The sequence below is a fragment of the Phasianus colchicus genome, chromosome 3 (assembly GCF_987193195.1).
Source record: "Phasianus colchicus chromosome 3, bPhaCol1.hap1.1, whole genome shotgun sequence".
Lineage (NCBI taxonomy): Eukaryota > Metazoa > Chordata > Aves > Galliformes > Phasianidae > Phasianus > Phasianus colchicus.
The window spans coordinates 6,742,671-6,769,318 of NC_143438.1; the positions used below are offsets into that span (position 1 = coordinate 6,742,671).

At 39.3% G+C, this 26,648-nt stretch overlaps 1 protein-coding gene across 5 annotated transcripts in view; it reads right to left on the reverse strand.

Moving 5' to 3' along the window:
- The window catches only part of CDKAL1 (CDKAL1 threonylcarbamoyladenosine tRNA methylthiotransferase), a 364,081-nt gene that overhangs the window by 306,491 nt on the left and 30,942 nt on the right, over positions 1 to 26,648 (reverse strand). Inside the window, exon 2 of one of the 5 annotated variants that reach the window (XM_090136868.1) lies at positions 22,405 to 22,465. The exons of the other annotated variants lie outside the window; for them this stretch is intronic. Within the exon in view, the coding sequence (XP_089992994.1) occupies positions 22,405 to 22,465 (61 nt within the window). The remainder of the gene's footprint in view (positions 1 to 22,404; positions 22,466 to 26,648) is intronic. 5 annotated transcript variants of the gene reach the window in all.

Genomic DNA, 26,648 nt, shown 5'->3' on the forward strand with positions numbered 1-26,648 from the left:
AGGAAGCCTGCTCATTGGAGATGAGCAGAAATGCAGTGGGAAAGTAAAACAAAAGGCCACATAGACAAGATGGGACCAGAATACAGATTTTCACTTTTCCCTCCTGCACTTTCTCTATGCATTACTCGCACTGAAGCTACACACCAATCTGTGCAGTTGTTACAGTACTTAGCAGTCCATCTGCAGCCTCTCTAACCATTCACTCATTCTCCAACACTGCACTTGCCTTTGCAACTGAAGTGTCCAACAGCATCTAACTAAACAAGCAGGTGCGGACAGAATAAAAACAAAACACTGTTTGCTCAAAGCAGTTATTTAGTAAGCCGAGCACTTCTATACTACTACATTAATATCCACCAAAGCCTCACACTCATGATGTCTCTGCCCTGTCTCTTCTTGATTTTTGATTGCAAGTCTTGAGAGAAAGCCAGCTTTGTTAGGCTCCTTCATCACTTGCACACAAAAAAAAAAACCAAGAAGGTATTTTTCATTACTAGTGAGGCAACATACACTATGACAAGCCTATTTTGAAGCTTTCAGTAGCATTTACAGTCACCAATTGTTTGAGCATGCCAGTCATGCAGAGAACTGATTGTGGGTTCGTGGCTCCAAAGTGGTCCAATTTCATCCAGCACAGACCAGTTGATCACCAGCATGAGGCACCAAGCATGCATTATTTGATAGATACTCCCAAAAACAGACATCAACAGACAAACCAGAGAACATATGTGAGAGAATCCACTTCCACCTTATATGGAAGAAAGAACTCAAGATTTCAGGCACTGTCTTTATGCAAAGTCACAAGAAGCGACGTTCCAATACTATGCTGCACTTTGAGTGCACACTGCTGTCTAACCGTTCTCCATTTCCTTTAAGGAAAAGGCAGCAGATCCACTGTGAGCATCCTACAGGCCAATGATAGAATTCCAAATGTTTTGGATCATCTTATCCCCTTGCCAGGCTCATACTGAGATGACAGGGTTTACCTCAATCTTTCTTACTCTTGAATGCAGACTGAAGAATAGCAACAGAAAGCTTCCATTTCGTTACATACCTCAATTGATTTGGTTGACTCACTGCTCTCTGCTCCGTTACAACTGCAAATAAATTCATATTGCATTTTCTGAACAGCCAGAAAACTTTCAGAAGCCATTCCACCTTTCATCTTCAGTAGCTTTAATATTTCACTTTCTTAATTTTAAGACTTGAGTAAGCCTGTAACTTCTCAATTTTTTTCTGTTTTATTTTCCATTTTGATAGCTTAAGTGTATTCTGGTATCTCCCAGGATTACTATCACACTTCATATAACTTACAACTTACTGTCTTTACAGCACATATTTTGTAATTTACCTTTTCTTTTGCTTTCAAACACAATTTTTATTTTTTTTAATCAAGTCCCTGCAAATCACACACAAACCCCAGTAGATCTGACACATCATCCAGGCAAATATCCATCACTGAAATGGTCTGAAAGCTTTTGGTGAACTCTTGTGGTAAACATAAAATTAAAAAAAAAACACCACTTATTATAATTCTCATATACAACAATAAAAATCACCAGCCCTTGCTACAGAATAACTGCTTCCAGTGGAAGACAACAGAAAGCTGTTTCCCCTTACACTACCTTCATTCTTTTCAATCTTTCTGAAGAGAAAAAGCTTAATTAATGAATAAAATATTGCTAGGTATAAAGGCAAGTGGCACAGAGGCAACAGAGTACAGAGAGAAGTCCACAACTATATGGAAAGACTAGACTGCCCACTTTAAATTCATAAAGTTATTTACTTACTCTCTTTCGACTGGCCTTAAAATAGCTCAGAGAAATCTATACCATCCTACAGGTGCAATAATAGATCTTTCCAGGTCAACAGAAAGAAGTCTGGAAGTGACGTGATGTCAGGATGTGTTCAGTAGGATACATAAACACAGGTATCAATGCAGCCTTAGGGCCATCAGCACAGCTAAGATGTGATCTTCCTAAATTCAAACATAGCTCCTAATTCCTTAGCTTAACAAGGAAGCACCTGGTCCTCCTAGAAGTTATCATTTTAGGTTCATCCACAAATTGAACCTCTATAAAGCACAAAGGCTAAGTGACACAGCAAGAGATTTAACCCTTTCATTCAAGCCAGCATTCAACTCACAATTTAACTCTCTTACAGAAAATAAGTGACTGCTATCAAACTACAAACACACCTAAAATCTAGCAGCTTCTGTTCTAACCATGAAAAAATAAAGGCTATGGCATTGCATTGTATTTTTTTCCCCCAAGGTAAATGCAGAGAATAATAAAGTAAATGCTCGATGTAAACAGAATTTAAAAATAAATTTCTTCCAAGTGACAGACATGAGAAACCTCACATCATCTTCTATTTTTATCTCAGATTTATAAAAATTCTGTGATGTGAAAAACCCTTCGGAGTACCACAGCATTTCATTTGACAGCAAGCAATCTGGAACAATGCTTTCAAATATACAGAGTTAAGATAATGCTCCTGGCTGAGGAATCTCAAAGGTATGCAGTGTACAAACAATTCGTTCAGGACAACACAAATGTCTTCAAACACAGTGAAGAGTCTTTCACTGATAAATATATCAGAACTGGTTATAAAGTGTATTTCACAAACCCTGAATTCCACAGTTAAAGCTGATACCATGAGGGAGAAAAAAATATACGTGTATATAACTAGTAGTATGGAAGAGGTAGCTGTGATGAAGAGGAGAACAAAAGTAGTAAAGCAATAAACAGATCAGAATTCAGAAAACAAGAATTACTGACAAACTCCTACCACCCCAGGACGGTTTCCAACTGCACTGTGTTGGTTTTCAGAAAGTGTTTATGTCCTGGATGCAATCGGGCAAAGTTCATTGTAAAGTCAAGACATTTTTCATCACCAAAAATAAAAAGAAAATCCTCAGTTTACATCAAGCATGGGTATAAAAAAAAAAAAAAGGATCTGTATTCCAAATAATATTCATGTTATATACGAAAAAAAAAGATACCGTAGTTCTGCATTTGCAGACTTTTAATAATTATTAATGATCATTGGGCCTTGATAAATCATCCGAAGTATTTTCTGTTAATCATTCAGCATTCAACTGCTGGAAGTAACTTTAAACAGATATTTTATTGAAACCACTACTGGCTGTAAATTATTAAGGCATTTATTTCACTGCAGAGGTTTCTGAAACTAGCATGTCAAAAATTCCATTATCAGGTGCACCACCTGAAGTTCAGTTTCTTTCAATGTCCACAGCCCAGAAGCAACTCAACCATGCCAGCACCTCCAGCACATCACCACGAAAACCCACTTTCAGCTCTGAGTGTGCTGTCAGACAGAACTTCCAATGCAAGCTCTCCATCTAACACTCAGATCTCAGTAGCCCTAATGTCAATCCTAAAGTGCTGCAGCTCTGCAGTAATCCCCCAAACATGGCAGGCTCAGCCCTTCTGACTCTCCAGCCTACTGGCACTCTGTCTATATCACCAGTGGACAAGTGGAGCCACCAGCTGGCCCCAAATCCAAAAGCCCTGCACCACCTGGCACCACCTTTGCAGCAAGGCCAGCTAAAGGGAGTCCTGGGAGCCCTATCTAGACAAATGAGAACAGTTCACGATCTCATGCAGAATAGAATCATAGAATCACAAGTTTGGAAAGGACCTACAAGAATATTTTGTAGGTCAAACTGCCCTCCCATTACCACTGCTACCACAAGCTACTAAACCAGATCTCGCAGCTCCTCATGCAGGCACCTCTTGAACACTGCCAAGGACGGCAACTCCACCACCTCCCTGTGCAGCCATTCCAGTGCCTGACCACTCTGAGAGAAAAAGTTCTTCCTTAAGTCAAACCTAAACCTTCTCTGGTACAACTTGTGGCCATTTCCTTGGGTCCTGTTTGTTGCCTGGGAGAAGAGGCCAAACCCCTCCTCAACACAACCTCTCTTCAGGAAGTTGTAGAGAGCAATGAGGTCTCCCCTGTGCCTCCTCTTCTCCAGACTGAAAATCCCAGCTCCCTCAGCCGCTTCTCATAAGACTTGTGCTCCAGACCCCTCACCAGCTTCACTGCCCTTCTCTGGATACGCTCCAGTGCCTCAAAATCTTTCTTGTAGTGAGGGGCCCAAAACTGGACACAATACTCAAGGTGAAGCCTCACCTCACTTTAAAATCTGTAAGTCCCACACAATTTGTTATTTTAGATTCACCTCCTTGTAATATTTTGTAAACAACAGTGCTGTCTTAAGCTTCTGCTTTCATTTGCAGGAAATACCAAGCAGAACCAAGCAGAATGTATTTAAACTTTCTAACAATCAGGAAATGATGTACAGCAAATCTACTTTCAAGTTAGCACAGGGCTACAAACGTTCATTTTTAGTGAAACACTGTACTTCTGTTTAAAATGAATTCAATTTTCATTTTTCCATGCTGATATCTTGTGTCACATTCTGCATCCACTTTAAAACTGAAGCAGGTAAAACATCAAAGTAAGTACCAGATTGCTGCACTTAATTTTAAATTGCACGCATCGTCCAAAATCCCCAACAAATGCGACTACTGACATCCATAAAGTACAGCTAAATCCTTGGACAAAAGCAAACCCTGAAGATAACAGGCATCATTACCAAAAATGTCCTGCCTCTAAGCACGTGAATTATTCATAGGTTAACCCATGTTTTGAAAAAGAAAAAGATCATTCTACAACAGATAGATATGAGTTCTTTTTCAGCGCCGTGTAAAAACCCTAAATCAAGTATTCGCAGTTCCTAATGGACTTAACATTCTCAACACTGAAGAGAATATGCTTTTGTATCTCAATTTTTGCTGAGCAATGAGATCTATAAATTGTATTTACTTTCAAAAGTAGTTCTCATAAATTAACAATTTATTTGTTGTGACTTCATCTTTGTTCTCCACTTTTTCTTTTTTTTTAGTATGCTTTATGCACCTCTTCTTTTAATTTTAAACATTACTTCCAGATGCTTAACGGCTGATGAAAAGATGAAGCTGCTTTATTTATTTTATTGAAGGTCTGATAAGTTAAAACACCCATCAGACAGATGATTAATGAAGATACAGAACAGTATTGGACTCCACGCTGGCAGATAGGTTAGTTGCCTCCAACAATGTTGTGCTACTGATCATCACCCTCTGGGCACGGTCATTTACACAGTTCTCAAGGGGCTTCACTGTCTACATATTCAGCCCTCACCTCATCAGCTTCTCCACGAGAATATTATAAGTGACAGCATCAAAAGCCTTACTAAAGTCCAGGTAGACAATACCCACAGTTCTCTACTCACCTACCAGACAATTCACTATAGAAGGTTATTAGGTTGCTCAAGCATGACAAGCCCTTATGAAGCCATCCTGACTACACTTGATGACCTTTTTGTCCTTTGTGTGCATTGAAATGGTTTCCAGGAAGATAAGAGAGCCCAAGAGGGTTGGCTGACATTCAAGCACCACTTCTTTCAAGCTCGAGATTGGTGAATCCGTAAGAGTAAGAAATCAGGCATAGGTTGCAGGTGACCCACATGGATGAGTAAGGAGCTCACAGTAAGATTCACATCCATGGAATTTTTAAAAAGGGTCTGTCCACTTATGAATGCTCGTCAGGGCATGCAGGGATGCAACAAAGATGACTAAGGCCCATCTAGGATTAAATCTGGTAAGTGGTAAAGGACAAGAAAGGCTTATTTAAATATACTGATAGCAAAAGAAGGACCAGGGAAAACATGGGCCTGCTGCTTAATAAGGTGGCTGCCCTGGTAACGAAAGATACTGAGAAGGCAGAGTTAACAAAAGACTTCCTTGCTTCAGTCTTTACTGCTAAGACTGGCCCTCAGGAATCCCAGACCCTGGACATAAGAGAGTGCCAAGAGAAAGGAAGACTTCCCCATGGTCAAGAATGGAGAGAAGTACATAAGCCTACCATCATCAGAACACCAGTGTGCAACCACAGCATCAGCCAACTGTAAAACACTGAATTTGCAGAAACTTGTTTGATCATAGGTAAGTTAAAATCCTTAAGTTAAAATCATAAATCATAAATTCGTAAGTTAAAATCCAAGTAAGAAGCTCTCCATTTTTAAATGAAGATCAAGTAAATTAAATAAGCGTAACTGGTTAGAACAGTATTTAAATAGAGCTACATCAGTCTCAAGGAACAGATGCTAAACAGCACAGAAAAAAGTAATCTCAGTCCCAGGTCCCAGCTCACATAGATAACTTACACTGAGACAGCTTTCAGGGGAATTTTACTCTGTTCCCACAGTGAGGATTTTCAGATTGCTTGTAAATTAGATCCCAGGCTGCTCTATATTTTAAAATCTAACTACAAATTCCAACTTAAATTTTCCTTGCTCTTGCAACAGAAGCAGCAGCAAAAAAAAAAAAAAAAAGAACAGATACTACTATTAAGTAAACTGAAGTGTATGCAATGCTGTTAAAGTTGTTTTCAACCATAGGAGGAAAAAGGAAATGACTACATATTCTTCTCTTTGCAATAAAAGTGAGGAATAATGCTAAAATATGCAATACATCTGGTTTATGCAGCGAAAAACTAAGACACCTTCATGACTAACTTAAAATTCCTGCCCAGCTTCAATCCCAGCAGATTCAAAATTTTATCAGAGCAAGAGGATAAGAGTCTTTTACATTTTCTAAAAGGTCAGACGATTTTTAATTCCTAGGACAGCATTCAAATATGTATATTTGAAAGACTGAACAGAGTCCTTCACCATCTTCTGCAGATTTGCATAAGACATTTTGCTGTGGAATGAGCTTGCAATTCACGTCAGTTTATGCAAAGAATCATTGAATCACCTCCCCAAACACACTCAATCCCAGCTGTTACAGACAAATGCTTTAAATACAAAATATACAGTCAACTGAGCTGCAGAATCCAAAAGAACATTCTCACGGTAAATGACATAAGGTTTGTACTCAGAATAATCCTACTGCTCTCCAATATTGCTTTCACTGATAGTATGCAATCTGCCCCTACTTAAAGGTAATACATAAATGTAGCTAACCTAAACTAAGCAAATAATTCTACCAAACACACTCAATTCAACTCTTTGGGGTATGATGGGTCTCTCATGCTAACAGAATAGAAAGTAAAGCAGCTTAGCAAATAAAAACACAAAAAAGCACATCATTCCTCTGTACTTCTCTTCTTCCTCCTCTCTCTGCTGAACGTAATGTAAAGGCAATGTAACACGTATCTCACAGTTCATCCTGTCACTGGAGTGGAAAAAAACCCTATTTTTCTACTCTGTTCAAACAATTGAAATATTTGTTTGTTATCTGAACCTTACCAAAGGAAATCAGTTGAGAAAAAATCAGGAGAAAGAACAAAAAAAGATTCAAATAATTTTTGGTCAGCTCTCCATCATTCCTTGTTGCAATTATTTTCAGTACAATCAGGACGGTGAAACATTTTTAAAATATTCTTTCCAAATAACTGCTCTTACACACTATCTTCATGTGACCAGAAATACTGCTACACTATCACTAAGAACAGTTCTCAGTATGGACAAATATAAATCCTAAAACACAGCAAGTGTGTTTTGATACTCAAGTTAGATAATATTTAAGTTTCAAAACATCATTTCTTTTCAAAGTACACCAAATGAGTATATAACATACCTTTCCCCACTGTATCTGCACAATCCAATCAATATTTAATTTCTGATATTCATGAAGTGTGATTATGAAGTAAAACAGTAACAACATTCAACGACATGCTTGTGAAAAAAGAGTTCCTTTCTTTGAATTTAAGTTTCCAAGTACACCCCAACATATGAAAACCATAGGTAAAGCTCAGGCTTATGAACACTGCTTACTGTTCTGCTTAGTTCACTGCGTTAAGCTAAAGAAGTATAAAACCATCCCCAATAGCACTAAATCACCTGGAACAAACAGCAATTTAACTATAGAAGTTCTTCAGCCCCATTAGAATAGCAGAGAAAAAGGCTACGGGTGCCATACAAGTCACAGACAACACAGGTAACAACTTTATGGCATAGCACGATGAGACTTTCTTCCTCTTGGTAGAAGCCCAAGCTTTGGTAGCCTTCCTTTCTCTCTTGAATGATGCTCTTGCTGAAATTACACAGCCGTGGCTATACAAGCAGCCAGTTAATGGAACTTAATCCCAGATCAGAAGCCCACCTGACAGTTTCAGATTTGAACTGATCCAGACAGTAGAACACATACATGCAGGGGCAGCTAAGGCCTACAGCTGGAGCACAGTCAGCTCACACTGCAACCAATAACATGTTATTCAGTGAGTATCATAACATCAAGCAACACAGCTTGCTTGAACTGTCTTGAAGCTTCAAGGACAAAGCAAGGAGACCTGCAGAGTTGTTTTTTTGTTCTGTTTGTTTTCCTTGGCACAGATCTGCTTCTATCCATATCCAAACATCTCCGAATGCAAATCATGTGTCCTGGGCTTCTGAGGCCATGACACAGTTCTACCCTAGATCAGTTTCCTCTTCGTCCATTTTACAGATGAGGAAAACTATCACACAATGCTGAAGAAACAACGTTACTTTGTAGTGGCATAAAACTAGCCTACTTCATAAATAACCAACCAGGGGGAAGTACTATAATTCCCTATCCCAAAAATCACAAGCAATTTTATTTTGGTACATCACAAAACAGAAGCATTCAAAGCAGTGGAAAGTTTCTTCCAGAGCCACATGATCTGAACATGCAGGTAAGACTCTTAGGGCTTAGGAGAGTGTTTTAAAAAACAATAAGCAATGGTTATGTATGAATATCCTATCAGGCAAATGAGTGAACATTGTTTAGCAGAGGCACTTGGAATTATCAGAATAAAAGTCACCACAACTTAGAATTTACTGACAGTAATTCCAGTGCAAAACTCTCACTACTCACAAACATTTGCATTACTTTTACATGTGGAGACGAGATGTTTCTAGGCATCCTGTGGAATTACAGAAGCACCTCACTGTAAGTTTCCTTAGTGGCTACTGACAGTCAGGCTTAGAGCACAGTTATTCTCCTCTGGTCTTTGAGAAAGCACAAGAAAAAGGACTTGATCAACTCTTCTAGGATTTCACCACTTTCAAAGAATAATGAATATTGGTTGTTCTCCAGAAGTAAAGCAGAAGTAATATACATACCAGAAATACACTGAAGACAAATGGCAATTTGCTATCAGGAACACAAGAAATCGACAGCTCATGCAATCAGTCAGGCAAGCTGCAATAAATCAGTGCACCAAAAACACTTAAGAAGCTTCTGAGACAAATGAGTAAAAGAAACAAGGGGAAAGAAAATAATCTAACTCATCTCTCTCTCTTTTTCCACACATGCTATGAAAAATAAGCTTCAAATCTAAGACCTCTGTAGGGTACAGATGGCATATAGCAGTTGGAAACATGCCACCAGTGCATGTAGGTATCATTTAAAAGTCCTACGTGGACAGAAGCACGTAAGACTAGCATTCCCCTCCAGAATCTTCCATTTATTTAATTTAAAAAAAAAATAGCAAACTACTAGATATCCTCTTTTTCAAGAGTCTTTTATCCATTAATACATAAAGCTAGTTAAGGTACTGAACTCTGTGTAAAGCTTATTTTACTAAACAGAAAGCAAACCACCACATGCAAATTTTTTAACTGTCAGTATAGTGTGGGGCTAATAAGCACATGAATGCTCCATTATGCAAATGCCATGTAAATACCTATGAGAAACTAACCTGAGAGCATTCAATATGCAAAATGCATGCAAATATCTATGAAAGATATTAACCTGGGAACGCTGCCTGTCATACCACGTTTCTGTTTTACGCAATGTACTATTTTTCATATCCATAACATCTGCACTCCTGGCAATATAAAATAGTAGGTGAGTCAAGCAATTAGGCAAATAATAAAAAAATACTTTGAAAATGATCAACCAAAAGAAAGGTCACATTTATATAACTCAGACTGTTTGCATACAAATGTAATTTTGCATGGGCTGGGTCAAGTGTGAACAATCAAAGTACAGCCTCTCCATGAGAATGTGCAAATGCTGAAAATTAAGAGACAGGTTTGTGAGCATTCAATAAATAGATCATTTTTCCTAAAATGAAGCACACTCCTGATGTCCTTGTAAATAATGCAGCTTGAGTACACAGAATAATGAGAAGCAGCAGTACAAGATTTTATAGGAAAAAAATACATCTATTCCTAGAACACTGCAAGCCTCAAATTAAAAGGCTTACTGTGACACCAGATAGCACAATAGAGTTACTGGAAGAAGGAACTTCTTTTATTCTTCATTTTTAACAGCCAGTAGGCCCAGAGATTGATACCAACCTTCAAACTGTACCCACCAAAGTCTGGTATGTCTCAATAACAACGCCTAATAGCACTATCTAAAACAAGGAAAATTTCCAGCATACCCTTACAGTGACCTACACTCCACTTCAGTCTGAATACTTTCCTGATTTAAGACATGAAATGTATAAAGGAAAAAGAAATTCCTGGAGAATATCCATTTCCTGCCTGCCAGCCACATCATCAGAAGTCATCTACATCTCTGTCTGCCACTGCTACCTCACTTACTGTGGAGGCAACAACTTCCTCACAGAAATCCTAGTGCACTAAGCAAGCCTAGCTTAGTTCAAAGAGGGCTTTCCTCTTTGAAATTAAAAAAAAAAGATGAAGAAATAAAGACAACTGCTGTCAATAAAGTTACCAGGAAGAAAAGTCTTGCAATCATAAAACAGTCCTGAGAATTGCCATCCTGCAGCTGCCTTCTTAGCCAAGTGAAGCAGGTGATGCTGCAAGATTAAGTTCATACTCCTGCTTAAATGATAAAGGATTCATCAAACCCACCAGATTTTTGTTCACTTCATCTTTTTTACTTCACAAGAAGGCTTTATCACTGTTATATAAAACTGCCTATATTACCCAAGACCCTAAAACTCCAAGAAATTAATCCAGTTATGAATAAGCAGGAGACTGAAATCCAGGAATATGAGGAGTTATTTTTATCCACTAAATGAGGTACATCTGTGGAAGGCTAAGAGAAAAGTTCCCATTGATGAACAGAAGTCTTTTTCTTCAGGCTGGTAACTTGCCAAGTGGAAACTATAATCCCACATATTTCTTAATGGGGAACTGGAGTAAATCCAACACCTACTGTAAGTTAACATCAAAAAGCAATCTCAATGTTGCATTTGAAACTTTTCAAACCTACTATACCCCTCTCTTCGTAATTACTGATTACTAAAGGTGCCATCTCACCTTCAAAGCCACCTCCGAAGAGCAGCTCCTACACAAAACTAGAGAACTGCAATAGAACCCTTTATCAATGGTCAGAACAGGCATGTTTCCTAGATGGCATACCACTGCAGCTGAAGGGAGTGTTTGAAATGCATCTGCTGCATGCAAATACGAAAGCACATCACGTAGCTTAGTTTCCATCAGTAAGCCATTAAACTATTCTAACTCCAGCAGATCTTTTAGTACAAGAACCACTCAGTCAATCAGATGGCAGGATAAGCAATTGAAATTCATTTCAACAGAGACTGCAACTCATTCAATATGAGTGTAAGTTCCATTTGCTTCAAAAATACACAATTTTCAACTTATTTCATTCACAAATGCAGCGCTAACGTATCTCAAGCAACAACAATCAACACTAAAGCTCAACAGAAAAGCTATTTCCACTGGAAAAACACAGCTACTGATAACATTTAAAATTGCAATGAGATTTCAAAGTGAAAAATATCTTCAGTGTTAAAAACAATACTTTATACCAGTTGCTAATTAGATTGTCCCCTTCCACGTTACTATCTATACAAGATGTTAAAGAGATCCTTAACTAAATATCAGTGGAAATGTTTCAACTTGCCATTTCCTTTTTTTTTTTTTAGTATTAATCCTAACTTGAACTATCAGTGTGGCTATCTCCCATTCCAATCTTAATCTTATATTAAATTTGGTACTAGATGCCCAATGAAGCTGAAAAATAGCCTAGAACACATTAAAAACTTGTAACTTCAAAGAAGGTAGCATGTTTTCCTTCTCTGGCCAAAGCCTTCATTTTTCTGCCAAGCTGTAACTCTTGATGCAACCAAACATTGCAGATTCAGAAGAAAAAAGCTAAAAATGAAATCCATATTCCTTTAAGCAGCTGTAATTGTGAACAATCGTGTTGGTTGAAATAGCGGTGGCATAAAATTCAGCAGAATTTTGGTTAACCATTAATCAAAACGATGCCACTTCAACACTTGCAAACATCTTCAGGATGACTCTAATACTCTGTAACAGCTTAGAATCCTAATTTTAAAAGTAAGACACGAGAACTCAAGGTTAAGCATGATTATGTAAAGCTACTCACTTTATATTTTACTGTAGTGGAGAAACACAATTTGCTCAAGCTTCTAACATCAAATACATCACATCAGGTGTTTTGAGCTAGATAGAATAGCCTGATTTTCTACACTAGACAATGCATCAGTTTGAAATAACAAATATCAGCCTTCATTTGGCAGATTTACTACCTCAAATTTCCCTTAACAGCATTCCAATTCAAACATATATAGGTTGTAGGTACAAAAAAAAACACAATAAAAGAGCCTTGTGCATCTCATCCTCTTTATACTGACATGCTGGGCACAACAAGTGTTTTTGTCTATTGCTATAGCACAGTGGCACCTAGGATATTTTAGGGAAAAAAAGCTTACAAACTAAGCTGCTTGCAGACCAACAGGTTGTATCTTGCCTTGTCCTCTCTCTCAACACAGAAATTATTCCTCAATCTTTCGTTTCCAAGATAGGTGCATCAGTAAGCTTCTTGACCACAAATTACAGAGCATATAAAAGAACTGTATCTTACATGCTAGCTTTTTGTCTTATTGTGTACCATAGCCTTAATAATGTATAGTTGTGTAAAATTCACATTTCTTCCAATGTTTCTAATGTAATAGAAGAAATCCACACTTTTGAGCATTTCCATCGATTATTCTGTAATCAAAGCCCTCTGATTAATCATAACCAACCACAACTCTGACAAACACTTCTCATACCAGAACTTGAATAACGAGGACTGTTAAATAGAGCACTCACAGAAAAGTGCCACACGGGAGAATCGTAAGAGTGAACCACATGCACTACGTTGAAGCATAGTTGAAGCATAGAATAATGATCTATGGTTAATTTGGAAATACAAACGACAAGGCAAAGCAACACACTGATAAAAATCTTTTTTTGTTGTTATTTTACAGAGAAGCAAAAACTAACATTTTAGTTGTTTTGCAATCCTGACCTTTGTTATAGTATTAGGCAAAAAAAAAAAAAGCTTATTCTTCACTTTTCAAACAAGAAAACACGTTCATGCATTTCACAAGAAAAAAAAAATCAGTGCACTGTGAACCCTCCCCTTCTCAAGGTGCTCCTCCTTCACCTACACTCTTTGCAAACAATCCCAGGGCCTTCTTTGAAGAAAGCCCTGAGGTGATGCCTACGACACATCTGCCTGCAAACATTCAGGCTAGAGTAAGCTGAGATCTTACTGCCTCCAATTGCTCATTACTGCGCCTCAGCTGGAGATCTCCATCCTCACACAAAAAGCCAATGGGCCACATGCAATTGTCTTTCCACTTACTCCTCAGCAGCATGAAAACCTTGGCCAGGTGATTAGTCTGATGATCTTACCCCCAGCCATGTGCAGATGCAGCACGAAGAGCAGGCATGTGAGCAGAACAGCTCTGTTAGGCCAAGTGGAAGATCAACTGGGCAATCCCAAAGGCCATCCCACTGGGCTGCCTTGAGCAAAGAAGCAAGAATTCAAGCCTTGGTCCCTGCACATCACCCAGGCCTGCACTTGGAGAAGCCCAGCTGTGGATTACCCCAGCAACAGCTCAGCACCGTGCAGTTGCTCACCGTTAACCCTCATCCCCAAGTGGGATGAGGGAGAGAACCACTAACAAAACAGAACTCATAGGTTAAGATAAAAACTATTCACTATGACAGAAGAGGAAAATGGGAGCAGAAGAGCAACAATGACAAGATATACAGCTGCAATGCAATAACTTGCCACTTAATGCACAGCAACAATATCACTGCCTGACGGCTGCCAGCACCACAAGGTCTCACCACAGCAGCCCTCTGCCTGGTGTCCTGGGGTACAGAAGAACCCCTGCTCTAACTCAGGCATTGTCCTGGCTGCACTCGGCCCCTGCTGCAACACCATCATGGCAGTGGCACTGGCCCACCGAGCAGCCTGGCCCCAGGTGTCCTCCTATCAACAGCAACAACCAGCCATCAGTATGATGTTAACACTGTTTCGGATGAAACAAGCACAAGCCATTACAGGCACACAAGCATAGCCATTTACTTCTTACCACTATAAGTAGATATAGATGGAAAGTGCTGTTTCCCCCAAGGGCAGGCTGACCCTCCTCCAAAGGTCAATGTAAACAATTGCATTTAAATTCCTCACACTCAGTATGTTCAACTAGGAGACACCTGCACCACACAGATAGGCCATAGCAGCACTGCGTGTTACTGGACATCAGGCTTCCAAATGCCAGCTTTTCATATCAAAACATATCCCAGGCACGTCTTTCCTACAACACAAAGCAGTGCAATTGAGCAGCTGGCTACCACAGATGGCAAGCAGGGAGGCCAACAACTCTCCTGTTATCACTACTTTGTATTTGGATGCCGTAGCTATGAAGAAAGTACATATTTTACCCTGTTACCTCAGGGCTTATTCATCCCAAAGAAAATAAATCAAGTGAACTTCTCCCACAGTTCAGATAGCTTACAGGAAAAATTCTAAATATAACCTACAGTTCTGAAGAACTCGCAAAGAATTTGGTGCACAACTGCAAACAAAGATTACCCACTAAGGATGGATGAGTGTTTTGTGGTGTTTGGTTGTTTTTTTTAATGAACACAAGATGCATTATTTTTGAATTCAAGTGACAGTAATAAAAAGTGTTTTGTGCTTAACAGACAGCATCTCACAGTAAAATTTGTGATGTAAACAGCTAACATTCAAAATTAGAGGATATTAGCTGCTCAGCAATGAGAACCTTAGCCCTTTTACCTGACATAAACCAAGGAAAGACATGGAGCCATGAAAGAGAACAGGGTGTGCATATCTCTAAAAAAAATACTAAACAATTCAAAAACTCATTGGATAGACAGAATTTCCGCAGGCACAAATAACTTTGGTAGCTCAACACCAAACAAAAATATGATTTTAATTATTAATTAATTAGCAAGTTTTCAATAGTCTCTTAAGCTTCGTTTGATTAACCCTTAGACAAGGTATTCAAAATTCAGACAGCTCAAACAGCACGTGCTTTTAGAACAAGAAACTACAGGACTTCATTTTTCATAACAACTGTGATCCGATTTGAGTGGCATTCACTATTGAGCTATTCAAAAGCAAAAGTTCAGATAACACGCACTAAAAATGAACTCATCAAAAAAAAAAAAAAAAAAAGCAAGGCTCCCCCAAACTGCTTTGTTATTTAACTGACTGTACTTTCCAAATAAGGAAGCTAATTTATCATACATTTATAAAAAACACATTTAATCCTTCGCATAGCATTGCTAAAGAGACTCCCCACTAAGCTGCCTAAGGCATTAACTGGAAAGAAGCAAATCCTGTGGCATAATCTGAAGTTTGGTGCACAAATGACAAAAAGCAGCACAATTTCAAAGGACACTTGTTATACATTATACATAAAGACAAATACAAGCTCCTAAACTGGAGTCTCCTGTCTTAAGCAGCACTCAGCTCCTGGAAAAACTGCTGATGTCAGGAAGATCTCCAATGCCAAACACACCTACATGTGCAGAGTGAACTAATGGTACATTTGGGTGGGCTTTCTAATTAGCTAGATTTTTGTTTGGTGATGGTATGGGGATTACTTTGTTTGTTTAAGTCCAAGTTGATGTTATACAGGAGGAAAAATCTGAGGCAGACGTCTGCAAGAGTTAGAAACATAAAGCATTCAAAATATTTGTATTATACATTACCTCTTTCTCAAAAAAAAGTGGGTCTCTGCAAGCTTAGCTATACTGAATGAACAGCTCCACAATCAAATCAAACTTCACTATTAGATTACTGAACAACTTTTTTTTCCCCTATCTTTTAGTTCACATTATGGGAGATAAAGAAAGGAAGGCCATGTATACTTACAGATGCCACAATCTCTACCCTCTCAGGCGCAGCCAATAGGCTTCAACTGTCCAAGTCAATTTGCAAAAATACATCCAGCATTTTGTACATTTACTTACAAGCTCAGATGAGGTTATCTCAGTTATACCTGATTAAGACTGGATGCATTTGATAGCTATGAAACACGCAGGAGTGACAATGTGAATGCTTTGTGGCACGGTAAGCTGGAGGTGCAAGTCTTTTCAGTTAGTCTCATGCATCACTGTGTGCAGTCTGTTAATACCTGAGTACTGCTTTCTAATTGCAAGTGATAAACTTGAATTCCAAAAGACGCCTGGCACATCATCTGTCTTTAAAACAAGGTGCTGAATAGTCAAAAGAGCTAGCTGATGTGCAGCGAAATACTTGAAGCTCTTCTGAATCATTATGCAAGCACATTTCAGAATTTAATTACAAGTGGGACATACGGCATGAAATGAAGCATCTACACCACAATGCTGTCATTACTGTTAAATTCCTGAATCATTCAATACATGAACAAATTAGTTATGCCACACTTTAAAGACTGGTACATTCTGAAATAGTATCCAATACTATGGCACTACATAGCTCACACTTCAAGTAAAGTGCCCACGTACTGGCAGAACTGGTGAGGCTGACAGCACTCCAGGTTCCCTAGAACAGACATCAGGCCCTGTACCACGATAAGCACAACTACCTACACTACCTACAGTACCTATTCCAACACAAGCTGTCTCCACAGAGTTAAACCTGTAGTTGTTCAATGTGTCACCAACTTTACAACAGCTTATACACCTTTAACAATTCACAAAACGGCAAACTCTTTTGTCTTTGAATGGGGAAGTATATTCATTTAACAGCATTTATTGCTCTTTCTGTCAAATCATACGTACCTTAAACTAAGTGGTCCACCGATGGCAACAAAAAAGACAAGACTCACACTGTGCCAACCTCCCACCTATTCCCAATACACTATTCCTCCTTTCTCCTCTCCAGGAACCTCTGCCACAAAATCACAGAATGGCCAGGGTTGGAAGGGACCTCAAGGATCATGAATCTCCAACCCCCTGCCACATGCAGGGCCACCAACCTCCTCATTTAATGCTAGGCCAGGCTGCCCAGGGCCCCATCCAACCTGGCCTTGAACACCTCCAGGGATGGGGCATCCACAACCTCTCTGGGCAGCTGTTCCAGCACCTCACCACTCTCTCTGTAAAGAACTTCCCTCTGACACCCAACTTAAACCTTCCCTCCCTGAGGAGGCCACATGAGCATAGTCTGTAGTTCTCCCCTCCTTAAAGAGAAAACTCTTCCATTCTGCATTCACAGCTACCTTCTTCCCCTTTGCTTCTCCCTATTCCCCAATTCAGACACGTGCCATTGATCACAGATAGGGGCTCTACCTCCCTGCAAGGCCCCACAAATAGACTTCTCACAAACTGACAGCCAGTACAGAGTTGCCCTTTGTTTTTGACAACAAACAGCAGCTACCAAATTCACACATCCATTCTCACTAAAACATAAAAGCATTTTAAAAAGTAATCTTTATTCCTCTTTTTCTGCTGTTGTTGTTTAATGGATATAAAATTTCTAGTCAAACATTATTAGATTTTGTTTCAAGGAACTGCCCAGTGTGGTAGACTGTGAATAAGGAGTTAATAACTCTTTCCATACTACTATTTAATTAAGACAAAAACTGGATAGATGGTCTTCCAGACTGCCCAGCAATGTTTTCTAAAGCTTTTCCATATTTTGCAAATTAAAGAGGAGTGAGAAAAAGATGCTTTGAGCTTGAAATGGAACAGCAAAACTGCCTCCACGTGTTTTAATCAGCCACAGGACCTCATTTGCTCCAGTGATCTTTCCACCTCAGGAATTACAGAAAAGACACCAACATTTTAGAATATGACTCCAAGATACTTTCTTTGTATTCTAAGAAAGCTGAAGATACAGGGTCCACATTCAAAGATACGTACAGCTCCGTTGCTCCTTGGATGCTGGTATACCAAAACAGGTTGCCCCTAAGGCCGGGGGAGATGTGAAGCACAGCCTCTGTAGCACTACAGCATCCTTACCACACACAGCTGGCATAAAGCCCCAGCACTGATCAGAATTCAGCAGTAACTGCAAGAAACCTTCCCCCATCTACACCACCACTCCCCAGATTCTTACACCTGCAGTCCACCTTTCTATCTGTACTAAGAACATGATCTGGGCTAGCACAAAGCAGGGCTCAGAGTGCCTATCTCCTCCTTCTTTCAATTCCACCATTTGGAACATCAGTGAAGGGAAGACTATGACCATGCATTCTCACTACCTGATAGTTTTGTTTCTTTGCTGGCAAAGTTCACCGTGTGCTACCTGCCTTAGGATATAGTAACCTAGTAAAGTAAAACAAACCACAACTATCTGAAATTCATGATAAGAAGACTTCTGCGGTTCCATAATCTTTACCACTTTAAAGCTGTTCATTGTGTAAAAGTTTTTATTACTTTATTTAAAAAAAAAAACAACTGGCATTTTGTGACATCTTCTGGACAATGGTTTCAGAAGTCAGTATGAAGAACAGATTACATATGCAAGGGGAAAGAATATTTAAAAAGGAGCTGTCCTTATTTCTTCATCAGTGAGCATTGCCCTAGATTTCTACACCTCTTCAACAACCACCAGACAGATCTACGTGGTCTACAAACACACCCCTTCATTTTTAAAGCAACTTATACCATCAGAAAATTTTAGGTAAACAGAAGATGACAGATACATTTATTGAAAACTTACTTTCAATGGAAACTAAATTAAACCAAAGAATCATAGAATAGCCTGGGTTGAAAAGAACCTCAAAGATCATGTAGTTCCAACCCCCTGCTATGTACAGGGTCGCCAACCAGCAGACCAGGCTGCCCAGAGCCACATCCAGCCTGGCCTTGAATGCCTGCAGGGATGGGGCATCCACAGCCTCCTTGGGCAACCTGTTCCAGTGCCTCACCACCCTCGGGGTGAAAAACTTCCTCCTAAGATCTAACCTAAACCTCCCCTGTCTCAGTTTACAACCATTCCCCCTTGTCCTATCACTATCCACCCATGTAAACAGCCATTCCCCCTCCTGTTTATACGCTCCCTTCAAGTACTGGAAGGCCATAACGAGGTCTCCCCAGAGCCTTCCTTTCTCCAAGCTGAACGATCCCAGTTCCCTCAACCTTTCCTCATAGGAGAGCTGCTCCAGCCCTCTGATCATCTTAGTGCCCTCCTCTGGACCCCTCCAAGAGCTGAACAATTTCAGTTTGTGCATGGTGCATCTTAGCCTGTCACTAAGCACCTCTGAAGAGTTACACACAAATCCTACCATACACTGACAATATTTACTTCCATGTGCAACAAAGAGATTAGGCAAGCCCAGCACAGAAAGGTCTATAAGCACTAGTAAGAGAACAAACCATACATATTTTGAATAGGATCATTTTGGACTTGTTGACAGATCTCAAAGTTCGGAAAATGTCACATTTACGCCAATAGTGGCTCTCCATAAACCAGTATAAATATTCACATCTTATACAACTGTCACATAGATTAACCACGTTCAAGCTTTTCTCTGGATTTTATTTAACCTCCTCTCCACAACAGTTTGATGTCCCCTGCCTCCCCTTCTTCCCACAGATAAAACTCCAACCTTCCAGCCTGCTCCAAACCTCAGCACCTCATGTGCTCCAATCCCCCTGGAGTACAGTTCACCACAACCATTCATCCAAAGGAGAAATACCACACACCCATGGGCCAGCATCCACTCCAGTTAACCCTCCCCTAACGTAGCATGTCATACTCCAGCATTTAGCAAGAAGTTGTAAGAATCTCTTCAGTTTCCTCACATCATCAATGACAAAGAAATCACCTTCTCTCTTTAGTTACTACAGAGGGTAATTCACGTAATGGAAAAGGAGACAGTCCTGGGCAAGTAGCAGGAGATTAAATGCAATTACCAGGCAGCATGCCGTACCCTTTCTCACCAAGAGCATTATTGAAGGCACTATCTTCACAAGAGGCCCCCAATAATCATTACAGACAGCTCCAGGTACCTTAGCAAAAGCATCATAACATTAACCAAAAAATTCCACGTTGCACACAAACTTTCCCCAGACTGCTAACAGAGGATGCTAGAAAGTGATAGGTAAAAAAAATTCAACTCTTTTTAAAAGCAAATCTCCTCACTATTTTCCAGTACGTTATTGACCATAAAACCCGATACCTCACAGATGCCAAGAGAGGAATTTCAGCTGGAATGGGCTGTAGTAACAGACGTCTGTACCAGCCCAAAGAGATTTAAGTTTAGTTCACACATGCAGCAACATATTCTATACTAGCAGTACTGTAGAAGAACTGGCAGCCAAAGAGATACCTGCACCTACAGTGCTGCAACTTACAGTCTACATATGACTGTAGAAAAGTCTGAGGTATCTCCCTGTATGAGGCAACCTGTTCCTATTTCAGATTTTTCCAAAGCTCCAAGACATGTTAGGGATACCTGCGGTCAGGTGAACAGTCAAAAACGTTTCTCGACAGTTTTTGTTCAGATAGGCCCACTTAATCTAGGAAGTGATCATCTGTTTTTGCTCTCAAAACGAAAAACGTTCAATACCTACACCATTTATTCTTAAAATCCTCTGGTTTTGTTGATAAAGCACTTATTAAAATAGCTAGTGAAGGTTACTATGGTAAGAAAAAGCATCAGTATTTTATAAATCCTTTGCAACACATGCATATTTTCTATTTGTAGAAGCCCAAACAAATCACAAGAAAGCTAAGGAAGTCAGTCCAAAGGCAAACTCAGGCTAATAAGCTACATCTGGAACGTCAGATTAAATACATCACTCCTCCGCCTGACAGACTTTTACTCTAAGTCCCTCGACTTTCTAAGGCTGTTATCAACCCAAGCCCAAATCATACATACGCCTCTCTGAACAGGACCAGAGCTTTTTTTGTGGTACCTCTGTTTACACAGCTTATCCCTTATCTCACTGACAACACTGGGAACTACAGCAGATGGTCCCCTCAGACAGAACTCTAACAGTTTTTCTCCACTCCCCCATCCATTTTATTTTGTGCAAACAACTGATAACCAAGGCTGCTGCAATGATTTACTGATATCTGAAGTTTAAAATTGACAAGACACAAACTGCTTTTGTCCCTTCCACCTCCTGATATGAACTGCTTAACCTTTTAACTATCAAGCGACAAAGAGCATTAATATTCATTGCACAGCAAACCATACAGTCTGATGGAGTAGCTTCCACATAGAAGCAGTATTAGTTAACTTAAAAATAAGTACTGCTTTTCAAAGTTACAACCAATCACAGTAAAGAGCCTGCTACTACAATGAAGAAGAAAACACAAGGCAGTCGTCTTTGCTACTGAAAAAATCTCACTCCAACTGTTTTGGGAAACACTTCTAAATCTTATTAGAAACCCATTTGCAACAGTTCAGTGAAAATACACTCCTAAGTGGACTTCAGAGTAGAGACTGGGCACTTCATTTATCAAAATACATCTACCTGTACTTTCATCTAACAACCCAAAGCAACATGAAGCTCAGTGACAAAAATTAATAAATAAAACCAACACCAATATTGCTATACAGGAGACAGAAGGATGCTTAAAATTACGCTCTGGATAGATTCCATTCTAAGCAGGTTCTGTACTGCAGAGATTATGAATTTGCAAACCACCCTACCAAAATCTTAAAGAAGAAAAAAAAAAAAAAAAAAACCCTAGAGGTTGGCAAAAGCATCTCAACTAAACATCCATGAAGAAGCATCTGCAAGTAGACAGTAATGAACCAGACAGACCCAGAGGGCTTTCTTAAATGTAGGTCATGCTGTCACACCATAGCAACAGGCACACTAATATTTGCTGAAAAGAACCCGGAGTTATTACTGTGCAGAAAAATTTACTCTGTAGGCAGACAGTAATAATTACACATTTGCAATGATCATTATCTGATGCTTATAAGAAACAGGAAGGAAAAACTGCACAGAAAGAGCTGTACTGAATGTAAGAATGACACACACACACCTCCTGCTGTAGAACTCTACTTAAGACAAAGCAGTATTTGTTTCTTTCTAGAAGCAGGTAAGACAAGAGAAAAGAAGAGGTGAGAAACTTCTTTTTGCCCTGCAGATTGTTTTTAAACAGACTGCCAGTCAATATAAAACAACAGAAGTACCTGAATATTCCCTATGGCTGAATCTTTCCAGGAGGAAATGTGTAAGGTATCCCCACAGCCACTAGAAATGGAAAACAACACAAGACTAGAACAGATCATCTAACAATAAACCTCTATATTCAAGACACTCTACTGTTAGTTAATAAATCTAATGCAAGCTAGAAAGTTACCTGTTCTCCGTTTAACCAGTCATCAATTATTTGTTCAAAACAAGCAAAATGAGTCATCACCGGTTCACAGCAAAATTCCACAATGAATGCTCAGTTATTACAAACAGTGATGAAACTTCTGTGAATCTACTGAGACACTTAATGAAAACAGCAGCAATGGGATAACAATTCTTTCAGACTCAAATACAAACAAAAAAGCAGATACAGTTAAACCAATGCAAACTTTTTTGATTTATAATTTTATATAGAAACTTTTCCCCCTCAAAATTAAAGGTTTTTTTTAAAACTTTTAAAAAAGCATTCAATATCTGAATTATTTAGAGCTGAACACGGTTGTACAGCTAGCAGATTTGTGCCTAAGACTTTTATTTCTCATCCTGAGACTAATAAGATGTATCATGATACTTTTCAGTCTTCTAACCAGTGAACACACAGCAAAGGCTCTGATAGTGTCCCACACAACACCGTTATCTCAAACTTGGAGAGACATGGATTGGATGGATGGATCATTCAGAAGAATGGTTGCACTCAGTGAGCTGTGGTCAACAGTTTGATGTACACAGGTGGAGACCAGCAATGAGTGGTACCCATTAGGGTCTATTACTGGGATCAGTACTGTTTAATATCTTCATTGGTGACATGGACAATGGGCCTTTCATTATTTAGAGAGAGCTTAAAAGCAGGATGGAACCCAACTTTTCACACAGTCTGATACTGATAATCAGGGGGGAATGGTTTCAAACTACAAGAGGGGAGATTTAGGTTAGATGTTAGAAGGAAATTCTTTACTCAGAGACTGGTGAAGCAGGGAAACATGCCACCCAGAGCAGCTGTGGATGCCCCATCCCTAGAGATGCTCAAGGCCAGGTCGGACAGGGCCCTGGGCAGCCTGATCTAGTTGCATGACCACAGCAAGAGTGTTGGAACTAACTGATCTTTACAGCTCCCTCCAACTCAAAACTATCCTCTGATTCTATGATTTTGTTCTGTTATTGTAAAAAGCAGTTAACACAGCAGTATATTAAAAAAAATATTTATCACTTAACTTTCTTGCCAATAATTATAGTTACTAAACACATATGTGTAAGTCTCAGTACCTGAAGGGGGCCTACAAGAAAGCTAAGAAGAGATTTTGTTAAGGGCACGTAGAGCCAGGATGAGGGGAACAGGTTTTAAACTGTAAGAGGATAGACTTAGACTAGATATTAGGAAGAAATTCTTTACTGTGAGGGTGGTGAGACACTGAACAGGTTGCCCAGCAAGCTTTATGGATGTTCCCTCCCAGGAGGCACTCAAGGCCAGGCTGGATGGGGCTTCCAGCAATCTGGTCTAGAGGGAGGTATCCCTCTCTATTGCAGGGGGTTGGAACTGGATGATCTCCAAAGTCCCTTCCAACCCAAACCATAAATGGCACTGTTCAGGCAAACTACAGTCTGCCTGAAGCCTTAAAAATACATAGCTTAAACTAAGGGAAGGGATACTGTGGTCAGAATCAAGTCTCTGGAAGGTCATGGAGCTCAAAAATATTTCTTCTGAGTAAAGACAGGAGAGCTTTGTGACTGACAAGATCTACAATGACTTACACCTTCCTGCAGCACGTTAATAATTTCTAAGATAAAGACTTAACCTGCACATACTGTACGTAAATAAGGAAGAAAAAAAGCACTATGCACTCCTATTCAAATTCATCTGATGAAGTTTAAAATCTGAATATTTGGAGATCATTCAGAATATGTATTTATAATCATTAATTTACTTTGACTATCAGCACGTGAAAATGAAAGATTGCTGCCTGGACCCAGACGTACAGCATCAATACTGAATACGTGCACCCATTACAGGTCAGCAGATGTTCCAATCCTACCCAAATGTATTTCTCTTACCAATTGCTAATTTATATCTATATATAAATGGGTCATGTAGTACGAGAAGCTTACAGTGATGTTTCTATCTGAAACTTAAGTTGTCTGACCATTCTTACTGAAACCTGAAAAAAACAGAACTGTTCCTCATGTAAATCACCAATTACATTCTTTCCTGAATAACTTACCCTTTTTCATTCTCTCAACAAACATTCAGTGTAGCCCACCAAGAAGCCCACCACATCAGAACAGATATTCCAAAAGGCACCATAATGCTCTGTTAAAATAATCTGACACACAGATACTGAAGTAACAGAAAAAGTTCAAGGACAATCCCTAGCAGGTATTTGTGTCTGGTCACTTCAGAAACAGAGTGCATTTCATAAGTGGTACTTCTGGGAACAGTATAAACAGAGTAAAGGTTGCCTCAGCCCAGGTTACCAAATAAAATACCAACTTGGTTTTAGGGTAAGCAGGAAGGTACATTCCCCCCTTCCCCCCCCCCAATAACATCCGACATTGGAACATCTTAGATTACATTTGAAATCTGCTGTTTTTTTGTTGTTTTAATGTGTAGTCATAATCTGCTGGACTAAAGCCCAGAAATAACCTGGTATTCTTCAATACAAAAAAAATGCTTCCGTTAAATAAATTGTACTTCTTGCTAAACAAAGGACAGAATTATCTGTCTATAATGGTGAAACGTACCACCCACTTCCTCATCTTCCCCATTCTCACACAGCACCTAAAACATCCTGTTAATATACTTAATTTGGAACAATTATAAATACTTGAATACTGAGGGAAAATTAACAGAAATACTCTTCTCATAGGAAAAAAAAAGTGAATTTTTGGTGATAAACCAAGCATCTGTTCATCAAACGTGTTCAGAACTCCACTGCACAGCAGTAGTATTTATCTGTTCCAGCCACATCCAGCAATGCAGCCTGCCCTGCCCCTGCCCTGCACCACAAGGTCAAACAGCCCACTAGTTTTAGGGTTACGTTGCTCTCTTTCTTTACATTTAATAAAAAACATTAAAATTTGAAATGTTTTGTTACTTATATACATTAACTATACTACATATTTTTAATGAGAGCTCCAGAGCTCCTCCAGAAGTAATGCCTCCTGTATTATGTTGGCCCACAACATCAAAGGCAGATGTTGTGACATGGCAGTAGAGACTGTACATTCCCACCAATATTCCACTACATTTCACTACTATATGACAGAGGGCAGCAGAGGGACAGAAAGACAAAATGACATTTGAAGTGAAGACGAAGCAAAGATTTATCATCGAATTCCTCCATGCAGAGGAAATTTCACCTACTCACTGACATTTACTGATGCTTGCTGAACATTTGTGGAAATCAAACAGTGGATGTGAGCACAGTGAGGTGGTGGGCAGTGTGATTTAGCAGTGGCAACAGTGGGTCACTTCTGCTGGTGCAGATTTTATGAGCACAGAATGCAGGCTCTTGCTCACTGCTGGAAAAATACAGAGCTAATGGTGATGACTATGTTGAAAAAGTAGTGTTTTGTAGCTCAGAATTTGCTCTATTATCAAACAGTGTTACTGTCCTCTTTGTACCTGATGTAGTTTCAATGGATTTAAATAGGAGGCATTACTTACAGAGCAAACTATATATGTGCAGATCAAGACACTTCCTCTACATTCAGTGCTGCCCAGTCAAGCTGAAAGCTTGGACGCTCATGGAATACAAGATCAGCAGCATCCCACGTTTCTTCCAATTTGTGTTTTGTTTTAAAGAAAAGGTTAAGATAGTCTACAGATATTAAAGAACTTATCTGAATCTGCCTCTTCCCAAACACAGCATTTCAGCAGCAGCAAGAGAGAGTCTAATAAGTCTGTTACCATCTATTATCAGAAGCACAGAGCTCTCCAGGACTGAAGTTTAGAGGAAACATCAAAGAACAGCACAGCTGCTTATTTGCTTTAGTGCTGATCTACAGATACAAACTGAAAATTATTGTAAGGCACAACAGGCATAGGAATTACACCTGTTACAACAGAACTTTTAAAAAGACCATTCTATCAACTAATGCATTTTTAACTAAGACCAATGCAGAAGCAATGAGCTCAAAATGAAATCCTGTGCCCTCCCAACAATCTCAACTAAAAAAAGAAAAATAAAAACCTGAAAGTTCAGCTGACCTTAAAACAATATTTTAATCCCCACCATGTAACTTC